Source organism: Anolis carolinensis, chromosome 1 (assembly GCF_035594765.1).
Source record: "Anolis carolinensis isolate JA03-04 chromosome 1, rAnoCar3.1.pri, whole genome shotgun sequence".
Classification (NCBI taxonomy): Eukaryota; Metazoa; Chordata; class Lepidosauria; order Squamata; family Dactyloidae; genus Anolis; species Anolis carolinensis.
Window position 1 is genome coordinate 173,129,563 of NC_085841.1, and position 18,024 is coordinate 173,147,586.

Below are 18,024 nucleotides of genomic sequence, written 5' to 3' on the forward strand. Positions count from 1 at the left end.
ATGCATTTCCAAAGGCACTAAACAAGAAGTTCCAAGTTCAAGTGTCACCACATCTCAGTCCCAAGTTCAGATCTCATCACTGCTGTGAACTGACAAGGGGGACATAATTTCTATCACTCCTACCGAAAATGCAAGTGTAATATCTTATAACTATATTGTAAAATTACAACAAAATATTGCATGGGAAGTGATAACATAAACTGAGTATAATTAAGTACCCTGGACTGGTGGTGGGACTTATGGGAAGAGTAAGAAAATAGATTCTCCAGTTGCTGTCTATAGTCACTTCTCCCATGAAATGCTAACTAAGTATTTGCTATGCAAATTGATAGTGCAGAAAAGAACAGATAACACATACCTAAAATTGTGTCAGAGAAACATTCTTTAAAAGACTACTTTGGTTGATTTCTGATGAAGCATTTCGGCAGATAGAAAGAGTAAGTGTAAACTTACAAGACTTGAAATCAAACTTTGCAGAAGTGAAGACAGGCATCTAGGATAGGTCTGTACAACTGATTACTCAGAACTGTCTAGCTGACAGAAACTATGTCCCATTGGGTTACTGCTACATGGAATTCTAGCTTGACTAAGCAAATAACTTGAGATAATTCCCAAAGCTGAGTCTTGACTGTTCCCATTCCAGAGTTTAAAGGGGGAAATGAAATATTTTAGGCAGAAGCAAAAGTCAGAGGTAAATAGAGTGAAATAAACCATACTGTCAGCCTTGGAAAGGCTGTCATGAACTCTTCTGGCAGAGTGGTTTGCGAAGTATGAGACTGCCAAAAGCCTGTTGTAGTAACATCTATTAAAACAAAATCCACCTAGATGCAAGAAAGCAGTACAAAGCTGATAAATAATTGATATAACTCTACAGGAAAACTCCTGATGGCAAGCAAAATGTATTGCCATAAGGCCTAATCAGTATAAAGCACTAAGAAAGGGAGATCTGTAAGTTTCTTTTTGTCCCACCTAGAGATAGGAGGAAGCAAACAGCCAAGAACAGACCATTTCAACAAAGGATGCTACTCACCATTTTTTGGTGCATTCAACCATCAGCTCCTGGTAAGAGGCCACAAACTGAAACTTGGATGCATGTTTCCCAACACGTTGCAGTCTTTTCCACACTGAAGCCATAGTGACGAAGAGTCAACACAACTAAAGGCTCCACAGATGTAGGGAAATCTCAGGTTGGAAAAGGACTAGTGCAATTGTTTGCGTGAGTTTACATGAATGTCTAACAAAAACAGTGGAGAAGGAAAAGGCTGGAAGGATGCTCAGGGTCCATGGCCTGGATGGCCACTTCTCATTTTAAATCCCATTTTAAAGCAAACAGTCCATTAGTAATCCATAATGACACGACAAAGAGATGGCAAGGAAGTTTCCTTATGGAGTGACGATGATGTCTCTTCATGGGCTTAAATGAGGAGACGCAGACCGCAGTGCTGGAAAAGAAAACAAAACGGGGATGACTAAAGAGCGGTGACTAACAAGTTGCAAGAGATCAGTGAGAAATGCACTTAGATTTTATAGCAGGCATGGGCAAACTTCGGCCCTCCATGTGTTTTGGACTTCAACTCCCATAATTCCAAGCAGCCTGGAAGGTCAAAGTTTGCCCATGCCTGTTTTATAGAATCAACACCCATATGGCACTCTTCCCCAAATCCTTCAGGAAGAATAAAATATGCAGAAACAATGTCAAGAATGCAAGCCATGTGCCTGTTTGGGAAAAAAAACATTCTCTCTTTTTTATTTATTTATTATGGAGATTTCTATGCCACCTTTCTCCAGGATGTACCGAAGGTGGCTCACATCATACTTAAAAATATACATACAAATAGTTTAAAATTGTAGCTAAAGAAGTATTAGAGGTTCAATAATCCAACTTTCTGTATCATTGAACATTAAAAGTTAAAATCAATATAAAATTCCCCATTCTTCTGTATCTATAAGTGCCTGGTTTCAGTTAAAAGCTGCTTCGAAGAGGAAAGTCTTCACACTTTTCCTAAATGTCATGAGGGTGGGAGCCAATCTAACTTCCTCTAGCAGCGAGTTCCACAACTTAGAAGCCACCCTCAAGAATATATCTTCTGAAGTGATTTTAAGTGCATGTTGGCCAGGGACTGGGTCAAAATCAGAGTATCCTTACTAGACCTTAGAGGTCTACCCGGCCTGTATAAGGGGACACAGTGTTTCAAGTAATCTGGACCGAAGTCGGGCTTTATAGGTTAAAACCAGCACCTTGAATTGAGCCCGGAAACAAATGGGTAGTTAATTGAGTCTTTGTGGAACAAAAGGATATTTTCTTATTCCAAACAAGAGCAGGTGAGGGCCACCCTCCTACCAGACCTTTGGCGGCCACATCCAGCAACCTGTGCTGGATGGTGTCATACTCCCCCTGAAGTCACAGGTCCGCAGTTTGGGGATCCACCTGGACTCAGTGCTAACTCTGGAGGTCCAGGTGTCGGTGGTGGCCAAGAGGGCCTTTGCACAGTTAAAACTGGTGCAACAGTTGCACTCGTACCTTGAAAAGTCTGATCTGGCCATGGTGGTACATGCCTTAGTCACCTCCAGATTAGACTACTGTGACACGCTCCATGTGGGGCTGCCACAGAAGAGCATTTTGAAACTTCAGCTGGTTCAAAGGCCAGCTGCCAGACTGCTCATAGGAGCTGGGTGTAGGGAAAGAGCCACCCCTAAAATAACTGCACTGGCTACCAGTCTGTTTTCGGGAACAACTCAAGGTGCTGGCTTTAGCCTATAAAGCTCTAAACGGTTTGGTCCCAATGTACTTAGAGGACTGCAACTCCTCCTGTGAACCCACATGAGCCCAGAGGTTGTCAGGAGAGGCCCTACTATCGGTCCCACCACCGTCACAAGCGCGGCTGGTAGGAACAAGAGAGAGGGCCATCTCGGTGGTGGCCCTGTGGCTTTGGAACTCCCTCCTGAAAGAGGTTAGAATGGCCCCCTCCTTACTCTCATTTCAGAATCAGGTTAAAACTTTCCTTTGGAAGCAGGCTTTCGCTGCAGAAGAACAGTAGGGAGATAGCTACCGGTGATGTGCAATGTGTGAACCATTGTATGGACCTTTGGCAACAGCATTGCTTACTGCCAAAAATAGTGGATATTATTGAGGTTTCTAATCTAAAAGTTGAATTTATGTTTTGTATTAGTTGTTTTTTTGTTTTTGTTTTATGGGTGCAGGGGCGGGTTTATAACGTTACAAGCTGTCTATTTTATATATCTTGTGGCTTATGATTGTACTACAATGTGCTCTATGTTGGGTGCCTTTGAAGACTGTTTGGAAGCTTCAAGCAGTCCAACAGGCAACAGCCAGATTGCTCACCTGAGCGGTATACAGGTAGCATACAACACCCCTGTTACGTCACTTCCACTGGCTACCAGTTTGCTACTGAGCACAATTCAATGTGCTGGCTTTAGCCTATAAAGCCCTAAATGGTTCTGGCCCAGCTTACCTGTCTGAACATATTTCCTCCTATGAACCAGCTTGGACATTAAGACCTTCTGGGGAGGCCCTGCTCTTGATCCCACCCCCCTCGGAGGTGTGGCTGGTGGGGACGAGGGGCAGTGCCTCCTCAGCTATAAAACTTCCTCCTTAGCGATATTAAATTGGCTTGTTCCCTCCTGGTTTTCAGAAAGAAAGTTAAAACGTAGCTGTGGAAGCAAGCGTTTGGGGAGCAGTATAATCACAGTGCAATATGCAACCATGGGTTAATATAAACAAATCGACTTGGACTATAATTGCGGGATTAGGTGCAATGCTTTTAACTATTTATATGCCTTGTTTTTATGAATACTTAATGTATTATGTATTTTATATGTTTTCCATGTTGCAATAGGGCATTGAATTATTGCCAGACTGGAAGCCACTCTTGAGTCCCCTCCAGGGTAGAGATAGGGAAGGTTAAAAATGTAGTAAATATTAGAGTCCATATATCTGCCATATATCCCAGCCCAAAGCAGATACTGTGGGATTTTCTACCTTGATATTCTGGGCTATATGGCTGTATGGAAGGGCCCTGAGAGAAATGCTGGATAGAAATAAATAAATAAATGTGTTGTTGTGAGTTTTCTGGGCCAATATGGCCATGTTCCAGAAGCATTCTCTCTTGACGATTCACCCACATCTATGGCAGGCATCCTCAAAGGTTGTGAGGTATACTGGAAATTAGGTCAGTGAAGTTTATATATCTCTGGAATGTCCAGGGTGGGAGAAAGAACTCTTATCTGTTGGAGGCAAGTGTGAATGCTGCAGTTAATCACCTTGATTAGCACTGAAATGCCTTGCAGCTTCAAAGCTTAGCTCATTCCTGCCTGGGGGAATCCTTTGTTGGGAGATGTTAGATGGCTCTGATTGTTCCTTGTCTGGAATTCCCCTGTTTTCTGAGTGTTGTTCTTTATTTACTGTCCTGGTTTTAGAGTTTTTTAAATACTATTAATCAGATTTTGTTCATTTTCATGATTTCTTCCTTTCTGTTGAAATTATCCACATGCTTCTGGATTTTAGTGGCTTCTCTCTATAGTCAGGCATGGTGGTTGTTCAGCATTTCTGTGTTCTCCCATAATGTGCTGTGTCCAGGTTGGTTCATCAAGTCCTCTGCTATGGCTGACTTCTCTGGTTGAGTTAGTGTGTAGTGCCTTTCATGATCCTTGATTTGTGTTTGGGCAATTCTGCGTTTGGTGGCCCTTATGTAGACTTGTCCACAACTGCATGGTATACGGTAGACTCCTACAAAGGTGAGAGGACCCCTCTTGTCCTTTGCTGAATGTAGCATTTGTTGGATTTTCTTGGTGGGTCTGTGGATAGTTTGTAGGTTGTGTTTCTTCATCAGCTTCCCTATGCCAGTGATTCTCAACCTGTGGGTCCCCTGATGTTTTGGGCTTCAAATTCCAGAAATCCTAACTGCTGGTAAGATGGCTGGGATTTCTGGGAGTTGTAGGCCAAACCACCCGGGGACCCACAGGTTGAGAACCACTGCCCTATGCGGTCAGTGGTTCCCTTGATGTATGGTAAGAAACCTTTTCCTCTGGATGGATCTTTTCTTTCCTCTCGTGGCTTGTTCTAGGCCTTGCAGCTCTTCTGGTGTTTGTGGTGGAGTGTCCATTGGCCTGTAGAGCCCAATTTAGGTGGCTCAGTTCCCATTGGAGGAGGTAGGGTTCGCAGATTCTTTTTGTATGGTCTGCCAGGGCTTTAATTGTACTTCTTTTTTATTTTATTTGGTGGGGGCAAAACTTCAGGAGAGAATGCTTCTGGAATACTGCCATACAGCAACTCAGTGATTCTGGGATTGTGTTGTCATGAAAGCCTTCGACAACACAATCCCACATGATCTACTTTGAGCTGGATTATAAGGCTGTGTGGACTCAGGGCCCTTCCACACACCCCTATATCCCAGAATATCAAGGCAGAAAATCCCACAGTATCTGCTTTGAACTGGGTTACCTGAGTCCACACTCAGATGATGTGGGATTTTCTGCCTTGATAATCTGGGACATAGGGCTGTGGAAGGGCCCTCAGATAACCTAGTTCAATGCATATATTGTGCGATTTTCTGCCTTGATATTCTGGGTGATATGGCTGTGTGGAAGGGTCCTGAGAGAAAAGCGGAATAGAAATGAAGAATTATATTATTATTATGCCGACCTCGTAGAGAGAAAGGCTGGAGAAGTTCTTTGTCTTTAAATGCTGTGATGACAAAAAAAAGAAAGGAAAGGTGTAGCAGTTTCCTCCCTCCTTTGGCAGAGGGCAGTGAGAAGGCAGGAGGGGGACAGGCGGCGCTTCCTGAGCTCCGTTTGCTGAGCAAAGGGGCATCCTTCCTTCCCCTCGGGCGGTGGGTGGGTGGGTGGAGAAACCAGCCACACTTCAGTCCCAGCGAGGGAGACACCGACTAGGGAAGCCCCAGTCGTAGCTAGGGCTCCTCTGGGGCATTCTGGGAAACATTGGAAGAGGAATGAAGGGGCCCAGCGTGAGGCGAATTGAGGGAAGACCAGTCCCTTGGCCCACACCTCTCTCTCCCTCCCTGTCATGGCCCGCGCCTGTTACCTCAGCGGCCACACGGAGGCCCCGCGACGAAGCCTCTCCCGCCCTCCCCAGCAGCAGCAGCGGCGGCGCCTCGCATTCCTCAGCCGTCCCCGTCGATGCCGCCACCTTCGCGTGCGCCTTCACAGCAACTTCGCCCCGCAGCGCAACCCAACCCGCGTGTGCCTGAGCTGAGGGGGGAGAAGTGGCCCGCCCCCGCCCCAAGGCCGCGCGAGCTCATTGGCGGGCGGCGGTGCCAATCTCAGTCAAGAACGGAGCGGGCGGGGGCAACGAAGCCCTCCTGGCAGGAGGGAAAAGCAACGATGCGCTCGTTCCCCTCTCCTCTAGGTGGCCATTCCTATTGGCCGGTCGTGTTCCGAAGGGGCGGGGTTGTTTATACCGAAAGGTGTCGCCATTGGACAGCTGGGGCATCCGTTTGAAAGGAAGCGGCCCGTCCCTGGGTCTGGGCGAAGGAGTAGTTGTAGCTGGGATTGGGCGGGGGACGGATCGAGGAAGGAGATGAGCCTGCTCTTGAAGTCCTCAGGTACCGAGTTCGAATCCTCGGCCGCCCGTGGAAACCATTTAGGACAGCCATATTCTCTCAGCCTCAGGGAAGGCCAAGGCAAGCCCCCTCGCCATACACCGGGCCCAGAAAACCTCATGAGATTTGGAACTCCATGGGTCAGAAACGAGAAGTCCAGAAAAATGTTTGCCAGGGAAGTGGGATTATGAAGGAATTGACTTGAAAGCACGTCACAAAAAATAGCAGCAAGCACTGATTATAAATAATGTATGCTCTCTATAAAATCAGTATGTGTATGAATAGGTAAAGGTTTCCCCCTGACATTAAGTCTAGTCATGTCTGCCTCTGAGGGTTAGTGCTCATCTCCATTTCTAAGCCAAAGAGCCGGCATTGTTCACAGACATCTCCAAAGTCATGTGGCCAGCATGACTGTATGGCGTGCTGTTACCTTTCCGCCAGAGCTGTGCCTATTGATCTACTCACATTTGCATAGTTTTGAACTGCTAGGTTGGTAGAAGCTGGGGCTAACCGCAGGAGCTCACCCCACTCCCCGGATTCGAAACGCCGACCTTTCAGCCAGCAAGTTCAGCAGCTCAGCGGTTTAATCAGCTGCCCAACCGGGGACTCTGTGTGTGTGTATATGTAATAAGTATATTAAGTTGTAGGCCAAACCACCCGGGGACCCACAGGTTGAGAACCACTGCGGTCAGTGGTTCCCTTGTCTTTCCTCTCGTGGCTTTTTCTTGGCCATGCAGCTCTTCTGATGTCTGTGGTGGAGTCTCCATTGGCCTGTAGAGCCTAGTTAAAGTGGTGCAGTTCTCCTTGGAGGAAGTGAGGTTCGCAGATTCTTTTTTAATGGTCTGCCAGGGCTTTAATTGTGCTTTTTTTGACTTAGGTGTAGGCAAAATGTCAGGAGAGAATGCTTCTGGAACATTGCCATACAGCCGGGAATACTCACAGCAACCCAGTGATTATGTTAAGCCCCTTCAGAAGAGATCAAGCAGGGTATAATTATAATTATTATTATTATTACTATTATTATAAGTGCCAGTTAACACCTCCCAAACAAAGGATGCCTCCGGGCACAACAACCAGGCCACCTCTATGCAAATACCTTCACTGATTGACTTTGCAGCTGCAAGGCTATTCAATGCTAATCAAACTTGCTAATTACAACATTCTCACTTGCTTTAAACAGACAAGGGTTCTTTCTCCCACCCTGGACATTCCACTGATATATAAACACTTCACTTGCCTCATTTCCAACAGATCTCTGAACAACCTCTGAAGATGCCAGCCACAGATGCAGTGAAACATCAGGAGAGAATGCTATTGGAACATGGCCATACAGCCTGGAAAACTCACAGCAACCCAGTGATTCCACCCATGAAAGCCTTCAACAACACAATGTATAGGCTACTTGTATGTACAAATATACAAGGAGACAGGAGGCAATAAAAGCTTTAGTGTGGAGAAGAAGAAAAGCCCTTGTAGTTCCTTATTATATGTCTTAGAATGGTTCCCAAGAAAGTTAATTCTGAACCCTCTTGACTAATTTTAAAGAAAAGATGAGATACAGATAATGAGCTGTCTCCTGACATAGAAATACTGGTAACATTGGGTCATATCTAGAAATAAGATTGATTCATGCAGTAACTCACTTTTCTTTATTTAGAATAATTACACACTGCCTTTTAACAATGTTTGCAAGGCACTTTCCATGGCCTCCTCTGCACCAGGCTGTTTTGTCGGGTAAACTGTAGTGCTTCTGTGACTTTCTGTGCAAAGAGGAGGCCACGCACTTAGATCAGTTTCAAACTGGTATGGAGAAAAACAATTTTGCTGTGCACATCATGATTACAAGGGGAATTCTGAAACCAGTTTGGGGTTCAAATGGTGATTACACAAACCACAAGAGCACTGCTGAACATGTTGAGTGATTTCAGCTCCATTAAAACAGGGTTTGGAAGTCATGGTGTGTCCAGCTTCTTAGAACAAGGTAGAAACAAACACAGAGGTTTATTCTCACTGGCCAGAGAGGATGTCAGTGGAGAAAGCAGTCCAAAGTACTGCCATACCGCAATTGCAAATGCAGAGCATTTTATGTCATTTGACAGCTATTCCAGAAACCTGCGCCAGCTCCCAGTTGGTTGAAAAACTGTCCTGCTGGGATCCATGTGGCTCAGGACTACATCAGATGTCATCGCTGGTGAGCTCTTTGTATTGAAACTTAGTAAACCTAGTTTATTTTGAAGAGTTAGTCCTTCTGAGAAGGGCATGACCAGAAAGAAATGCATTGTAGCATTGGGAAATGAGTCCATGGTGGGCTTGATGGGTTGGCTCTAGTTAACACAACAGGGTTAATCTTAACACACAATAAGGTGCTCTCCGGTGTTGGTTAATCAATCACCCTCTCCCCAGGGAGCTATTACAGAGGTCTAGGAAAAGGGAACATACTCAGACTAGCCCAGATCATATGCTAGATAAATAAAAAACCCAAAAGGCTCTGACATTCATTGTGTGGGGACTATGGTGATTTTTGCTGGGTGAGAGTATAACAAGGGCGAGGTAAGTTAACGTCCTGGGGAATTTCCAAATAAATTCATAGAAAGATTACTTTTTAGGGGGATTAAGAATGACCGTGTGGCTGGCGGTTTTCCAGTGGCAACACAGGTTCAGTTTCTCGATATCAAACATTAAGGGCTTTCTTTCACCCACTTTTTTGGGAATTTGTTGTCTTCTGCTCGCAATATTCCCTGGCATTGAGTGATGTTAAACTGCATTCACTCTACAGCGTAGATGCATCCCTAGACATACAGAGAAATAGAGTTATGTGTAAAAGTTTTGATTCCAAAGTTTCACTTAGGCTTTCAGCTACATGCTTCCATGAATTTTGTGGACAGATAGTAGCAGCAACTCCAGAAGGTTGTGGAAATCAGGCTGCAAGGGGGCTTGTCTGTACATGTGACTCATCTTTCTGGGAATTTTTTGCCTCTAAGATGTGGTTAGCTGAGTGAAAGGCTCAGTCCAAAAGAATATTTTTATTCTGCAGTCATCATGTGGGTTTGTCCCAGCATTTTGTTGATATGAATAAAAGATTTTGATTGGAAGGGAAAAGTTTGAAAAGATGTTCTTCAATATGTACAAAACATTGACCCAAACTATCTTATGCTATCAAAGTACAGTAGAGTCTCACTTATCACTTTGAATGCGATTTCCTGCTTCTTGGCAGGGGGTTGGACTGGATGGCCCATGAGATCTCTTTCAACTCTACTATTCTATGATTCTATCCAACATAAATGGGCCGGCAGAACATTGGATAAGCAAATATGTTGGATAATAAGGAGGAACTAAGGAAAAGCATAGGAAACATCAAATTACATTGATTTTACAAATTAAGCACCAAAACAACATGTTTTACAACAAGTCTGCCACTTGTTTGGGAGCGTGGTTGCACTTGTGTTGTTGTTGGGCATGTTGACCCTCTGCTCCTTGCTGCCTAGAGAAACAGTTGTGGATCTGGGCAGGAGGCAGACTGCATTGGATAATACAGAAGGTTGGATAAGTGAGACTCTACTGTATTATCTCCATAGAATATTTATGTGATGTCAGAAATGCAAACCGTGGTACAAAACTTTCATTGCACCTTACTCCAGTGAAGCAATTCCATAATGCCATCCTAAGACAGTCTGCTCCCCCTCATTGCTTATACAGGTCCCCTATCTGAAATTCTATAATCTGAAATACTCCAAAATCTGAAACTTTTCCACATGGATGGCTGGCTGGAGGTACGGACACCATTGTTTTCTGATGATTCAATGTACACAAACTTTGTTTCATGCAGAAAATTATTGAAATATTTTATGCAATAAGGTATAGATGAAATATGAACGCATTTCCTGTATAGATGTGGGTCCCTATCTAAGATCTCTCATTATGTACATATATGTAAATACAGATATTTTAAAAATCTAAAACACTTCTGGTCCTAAGCATTTCAGAAAAGGGAGACTCAGCAAAGACTAACTGGATTTACATCACTCAAAACAGAAGACTACCCTGCTTCCACTGAGAGCAGTGTTTCATTCAGGGGGTACCAATTAGTCCATGCCCTCCTACAGAGGGAATAGCTACCATGACTAAACAGAGATTAATACTCACAATTTAAGGTCTAGGGGAAGAATTTCAAGATAAGAGCACTTCCCTGAAAAGTAGGGTATATATATATATCTATCTATATATATAAAAGGCTTTTGGCATCACGGCGACTCACAAAACAACAAAACCCCAAACCCCCCAAACTCAAAAATTGCCAACACAATCAATCATCCCCGCCTCAAGTAAGATACAACACAATTACACTAAAAACACAATCACAACAGCAACAACCACAACAGGCGACCAGGTACTCTTCATCCACCCTTGAGCCTTCCCTCCAGCTGTTTTTAACTTCAACTCTCAACATTCCTAACATCTTAAGCTTCTGAGAGAAAAAACAAAAGGGACTCAGGCTGTTATGAATGCTGGGAGTTGAAGTCCAAACCACTTGCAGCAAAGGTCCAAGTTGGCCCACGCCTGTATTCCAGGGCACAGACAAACTGCATTTAGACCTCATCCATACTACTGTCCCTAGAAAATACAGATTATCTGATTTCAACTCCATTATGTGGCAGTCTACACTCAAACCCCTGCCACACAACAATATTACCCAGAATACCAAGGCCCATCTGCCAATATCTCCTTTAAACTGGATTATCTACCTTGGCATTCTAAATAATATTCCTCTATGACATCGCCTTCACTCTACACTGCCGTCTAATCCAGTTCAGTCTACATTTTATACAACTATGTACAACTGACCTCATATAATCCAATTCTAACCACCTAATAGAACATTATAAATATAATATATAAGACTTACTATGGTATAATAATAGAAAACAATATGATCTCTAAAACCAGGAGACGAAATAAAGACCAACACTCGGAAAGCAGGGAAATTGGGAATTCTACAAACGAAACAATCAGGACCAGTTAACACTTCCCAACAAAACATTCCTCCAGACAGTAAACAAACACCCTTTCAACTTGCAAGGCCATTAAAAACTAATCAAGGTGGCTAATTCCACCATTCAAACCTCCCACACCGACACTATTAATTCCTATTCAAACTGACCAACCAAGGATTCCGCAAGGTAAAAACCGACCAGGCTTACAACCATCAAAGCTATTCAATACTTTTCAACCAGGCCAACCAACATTTCCCCTACATACAAAACCCCCAAACTTTGAAACCACAACACTACTCTGTCCCATTCAACCTCGCCTAGCAACAACACCCTATGTACAAACCAACCAGGCTTTTAACCTACAAACCTATTCAATACCATTCAATCTGGCCAAACAAGAATTCCCCTACTAAGGAAGTACCCACACTTCAAAGCGCCTCTTTGATTAATGCTACGACTCCAACCACTCCACAAAACGGCCAGACTTTCACGCTGCAAGGCTATTCACTCCTATTCCACCTGGCCAACAAATAATTCCCATAAGCCACAGCAACGCGTGGCCAGGCAAAGCTTTTATTTATATATATATATATCATTTATTAGGCTTATTGTTTTTATTTTAGTGGCGTATTTATTCAAGATTTGTGAATGTCTGGAAGAACAGACAAGACCATGTTCAACTTAGGCTGTACCTGGAAGAACATTTCTCTAGTTAATTATGTTTTGAACTGCATTGAAAAAGTCATAGAATGCAGCTACCTCACACATATCCTCTAACATTTCACGGATCAAAACTAGAACACTTATACCCAAGGAACAACAGAGTGTGGTCAAGATGGCTAAAATTATTAATGAGGAATACCATACAATCTAAGGCCCCTTCCACACAGCTGAAGGCTGTGGGGACTCAGATAACCCAGTTCAAAGCAGATATTGCTGGATTTTCTGCCTTGATATTCTGGGTTATATGGCTGTCTGGAATGGCCCTAAGAGAGACTGCAGTAGTTTGCTTTTGGCTGAGTCTACTGGGAAGGACAAAATGCCATTCACTCCTCTCCCTACTCCTCAGTTAATGGAGTGGAAACTAGTTTTGCACTTTGAACTCAGTTTGCAATAACTGAAGTAGGCTGATGACAAAGGAGGAAAATGAGGGATGAGAGAAACTGGGACGTTAAGAAGCAACTGAAGAAATGTAACAGCAGAGGATTAATTGGGACTGTCCTTGTCAAATCGGGAAAGTTGGTGGATCTGCTTATCTATTTATGCACAATATTTTGTTTCCCATGTACAGTGAGCTCTTGCCTCTGTGGCAGAATAAATACAGAGGCTCCAGTTGCTCTTCAGCAACTTGCATTTCAAAACATCATTATTTATTAACATTTTCCATTTCATTCTTTGGTGAGAGGTTCATATTACACAAGGCATACAGAAGATAATAGCATATAGAAATAGTTTCTCATCTAGGTATGGAGAAATGTGTGCTGTAAAATGACTTTGTTTGAAAAAAAATAAAGTAGTAATTTGACAGACTTTTTATACATTATTATTACAAGATCTGACATGATCTCTTTGGGCCCTTCCACACAGCCATATAACCCAGAATATCAAGGCAGATAATCCACTATATCTGCTTTGAACTGGATTATCTGAGTTCACACTGCTATATAATCCAGTTCAATGCAGATTTTATGCAGCTGCGTGGAAGGTGCCTCAGTCATGAAAGAAAACAACAACAATCGTTCCCCAACAATCTCACAGCATGTGAAGATCTTCCTATATATATCCAGCCACATTTTACCTGCTGTTAGAAATATATCATACATAATGGCAGGGTCTGCTTTGGCTGAGCCAGCACACACTTCTCAGAGAACTAGTTGAGAAATGACATCAAACCTTTCAAAATATAAGCTACATACATATATTTCAGATTCACCCAGAGTGGCTACTGCTGACTGACCACAACATTCATTTCATAGAATCATGTAATCATAGCATTGGAAGAAACCACAAAGTCCATCCAGTCCAAACCCCTGTCATGCAGGAACACACAATCAAAGCACCCCCGACAGATGGTCATCCAGCCTCTGCTGAAAGACCTCCAGAGAAGGAGACGCCAAGAGAAGGAGATCTCCAAGAGTATAAGATGAAATACATTTCAGCTTTCCATGCAGCCTTACAGTATTGAAAGAAACTTGAAGAGTTTGCACTGTTAGGTTCATCTGCAGGGTACATTTATGGAGGTTTGGATGTGAGGATGGTGGAAATTCTTCCCTGAGGATTCTTCCTCCAATACCCAGTTTTCATTAGTACAGTAAATCTGCAAGCCCTCTCACCTATGGTCCAAAAGCATAGAAATGATTTGCATATACAGTAGAGTCTCACTTATCCAACACTCGCTTATCCAACATTCTGGATTATCCAACGCATTTTTGTAGTCAATGTTTTCAATACATCGTGATATTTTGGTGCTAAATTCGTAAATACAGTAATTACTACATAGCATTACTGCGTATTAAACTACTTTTTCTGTCAAATTTGTTGTATAACATGATGTTTTGGTGCTTAATTTGTAAAATCATAAACGAATTTGATGTTTAATAGGCTTTTCCTTAATCCCTCCTTATTATCCAACATATTCGCTTATCCAACGTTCTGCCGGCCCGTTTATGTTGGATAAGTGAGACTCTACTGTAGTTAATACGGTACTCCATCTTTAATTGCATTGCTTAATTCAATAGATACAAGCATGTTTGGGATTGGTACTTACGTTTCATCTCCACCTCCAGAACATTGCTAACTAGGATTATTTTATAGCCAGGGTGAGAACTCTGTCCCTGTTCAGCTGAATTCCCAGCATTCCTCACCATTGGTGATCATCATTAGTTAATGATTAAAAATGTGCATCTCAGGGATCATCTCTTCCCCTTCTAAAGGTTGAGACACCCCAGCACACACTACAAAAAACACACACATCCCTCCACAACCCAACAACTATTGTAGAGCCCCCAATGCCACATCAATGCGAAATCATTCAGAGCCTGAGTCAAAATACCTTCTTATATGGACTGCCACTCAACAGCAAAGGTTAAGTGAACACTGGGTGAGACTGAATAAAAGTCACTTGATGATAACTAGCTTAGATGATTTATTGTTATATTTAAAGATCATGGTGGCTGTGTGTCATGGGATGGCCTCCATGGGATGCGGTTTCACCAGCGTGCGAAAATGGAGCAAAATGGGGGGAAACACCCATGTGATGAGGTCCATGCCCTACAGCTGTATTATAGCCAATAAACTCATTTTGACTTTGATATTAGAATTTATATCTTTTTTTATTTCTGCTCATGTGAATTTCATTAAAAATTGGTTTTATAGATATATTGAACAGCTGCGTTTATTTTTCACCATCATGAAAAGATGAACTCTTTTATTTATTTATTAAATTTATAATCCATCTTTCTCCCAAGATGGAAGAAAGATTTCTGTGTATTAGGAGTACCTTTTTTGTTGCTTTGACATGTTCTAATGTTTGGACCACAAACTTTTTTATTTCATGTCAAAAGCATTGCATGATAAATAAACTGTTCATGTTGTATTCAATGTTCAAGGCTAAGCAGATTTTTAAAATCTATTTGTATTAAATAATAGCAAAATATAAAAATACAATGCATCCTTTATTAAGGTACATGGATAAGTCACTACCAAGTGTGTGTTAAGAGAAAAAGACTCACCCTGGCTAATTACAACCCACTGGCTGAATAATTGGAGTAATTCAGGTCCACAAGTTTGGCCCACTCCCGAAGGGGAATAACTAGGGAAATTTTGTTGTCTGTCTTTGGGCTTACTGAATGTTCACTTCTGAGCTTACTCGGCGTAAGCGTTTAACTTGAAGCCTATTTGATGATGGCAAGTTTGTCTTTCATGGTCGTTACCATGAACTAGAAATGAAGATTGGGAGAAAATATATTTTCTGATGGAAAGCATTGCATGAATGAAATGCAAGGACCATACGTGAGTTTGATACAGCAAAGGAGCTGTGACTGTATTACTATTAGAAAGTTTGTGTTGCTGTTTTTCATGAACTCTGCTGCACAAGAGTAAAATTTGAGTTTTGCATTTTTTTCTATTTGTGTTCCTCATATTTTAATATACAAAGGACTAATCTTTAGCTGGTCTGCACACATCATCAAACCATAACACCTTTACACAGAACATGGCAAAGCATTGAACACCTCCTGATAATGATGTTTGCCTTTCCAGCAGCAAAAGCAAACTGCTGCAGCCTCTTCCTCATTGACATTTTCCATCTCTGCTGTTTGGTCAAGCATGTCTCAGTTTCTCTTTATGAAATGTTAGAAGGTATGTGAAGACTGCAAGTTTGAAATGGACAAAAGGGATGCTTTGTTTCCCACAGGTCTTTCGGTTCCAATACATTGGTTTGTGTATATATTTAACCTAGCCCAGGCAGTCACAAAAACATAGGGCAGATGACAATTAAGTTAAACTATTTAAAAGTCCAAGTAAAATCTACTTTAAACTGATAAGGAAAATAGGTAAGAAGTGGGTTATTAGTCAATTGCATATGAAGATAAGCTAAGTGCAAAATTAGATCAGCAATTTGGATTTGTCCACAAAGAAGGATTAAGACTAATTGCATCCTGAACCCATTGTGGTTTCAAAACTCTTTTCTATTGTCTTTCACAATGATGGGATTGTATAAAGACCGCCAGATATTAGCTAGCAATGCCCACTCTGAGATATAGCAGGATCTCTTTATCTTCAAAACACAAGCAGAAATATCTCAGATAGATGCACTCAAAGTATGCTCTCCCTAGAAAGGTCAACCTTGGCATGTTTGGGGTTGTGATTTACACTGTTTCTGCCTCACACACCTTAACTGCCCTTCCTGGTCAAAGGCATGCAACATTTGAGCTAGATGAAAGAAACCTATGGATTTGGATCTGATTGGTCACCACTTACACTATGTCAACTGCACTGGTGACAGTCATATGAACCTATACAATTTGTAGCATATATCTTAACTTAAAAAATTATATGGGGCAACATTATTTTGTCCCTTTACCTAGCAATAGTAAACTTTTCAAGAGAATGTAGATAGAAGGCATTGGTCCTGAGCTATGTTCCACAGATGTCATAGTCCCACTCCCATCTGAAGCAAGATCCCTACCTGCATATAATGAAACTGTACTAAATCGTCAGTGTAGATGAGGTCAGAGTTAGCATTCAATATAGTATTAGCATGGCTGTTGGTGATGCCATCCACAACAAAATTGAAGTTCCCTTAGGACACACTTGTGTGCTTGGCATATCTAGAATTGATAAAGCCCAGTCGCTTAATGTATGGATCACGCAGTTGGAAAATCAGTAATGCAAAAGCCATGTTATTTGAACAAAAGAATGAGAAATGGTTTTCTGGCACTTGCAGGAAAGCCTTGTGTTTTTAACTACCAACATCACGATATTTAGAACAAAGGCAACCTAGAGACTTCATCACATTGATGAAGCAGTGTGAGGCAATTCGCCAGCCCCTGTGGGGTGCCGGGCCAATCTTGGTGCCCAACGCCCCACCTTGCCTGCAGTGACGCTTCCCCATCACACATGCTTGCCCCATCACTGGCTCATTGTTTCCAACAGAACACGGAAGGGCTCCCATGTTGTGGATGCAATGTTCTAGGAAGCTTTCGCACCAGTTGATCTATGGAGCCCGTAGGAAGTGAGCTGGTGTCATTTGATGACTGTTGTGGGGCTCCGTGGATCAACTGGGGTGAGAGTGTCCGATGACACTGCTGAAGACACATATGATGAAGTCCTTGGTCAGTGTTGAATCCATAACTGTGATTTGGGATTAATCTCTGAGGTTTAACAGTGTGCTCTGCTTTAATGTTGTTACTATTACATTACTACTTTAACAAGAAAGTCACTGCTAATTTCCTGCCTTTGCTACTAGGAATACAATAAGGTATATAATATGGAATATAAACGTACCGGACTACAAACATGTGTAATATGTAATTTATTGAGTTCTGCAAATTATGAGTTCTAATGCCTATTTTTATTTTCAGTTGTAAGGAATGTAAAGCTATAAATATAAAATAAATGTATAATTAAAATATCAGGAAAATATTTATTGTCCTGTAACTATTAATGCAACTCAAGAGTTAATATACATGGAAGTTATTCCTTCTATCATTATTCACACACTGGAGAGACCAACAGACATAATTTTATAATCAAAGCCCAATTCAGATGGGAAACATCGTAAATTGTTTTTAAACTTAAGTTTTTCTTATGGAGTTTAATCTGGGGAATCCAATTCTGATTTCAATTTCAGTGGATTACATCACCTTCACATCGTAAATTTTGATTAAATATCCACGATATCAAAACTTCGGTGCTTCCACTATGTTGGCTGTTGCTGCTATTGCAATGTAAAT

The 18,024-nt window shown here is 42.0% G+C and overlaps 1 protein-coding gene across 4 annotated transcripts in view; it reads right to left on the minus strand.

Moving 5' to 3' along the window:
- The window catches only part of ehbp1 (EH domain binding protein 1), a 305,625-nt gene extending 299,355 nt beyond the window's left edge, over positions 1-6,270 (minus strand). For 2 of the 4 annotated variants that reach the window (XM_008114298.3, XM_003215191.4), the window contains exons 1-2: positions 6,062-6,270; positions 1,031-1,442 (exon numbers count right to left, since the gene is read on the minus strand). In XM_008114298.3, the coding sequence (XP_008112505.2) occupies positions 1,031-1,134 (104 nt within the window). In that variant the 5' untranslated portion in view covers positions 1,135-1,442; positions 6,062-6,270. The remainder of the gene's footprint in view (positions 1-1,030; positions 1,443-6,061) is intronic. The other 2 variants (XM_003215190.4, XM_003215192.4) reach the window with 2 other exon arrangements.
- Between the last annotated feature and the right edge of the window lie 11,754 nt (positions 6,271-18,024).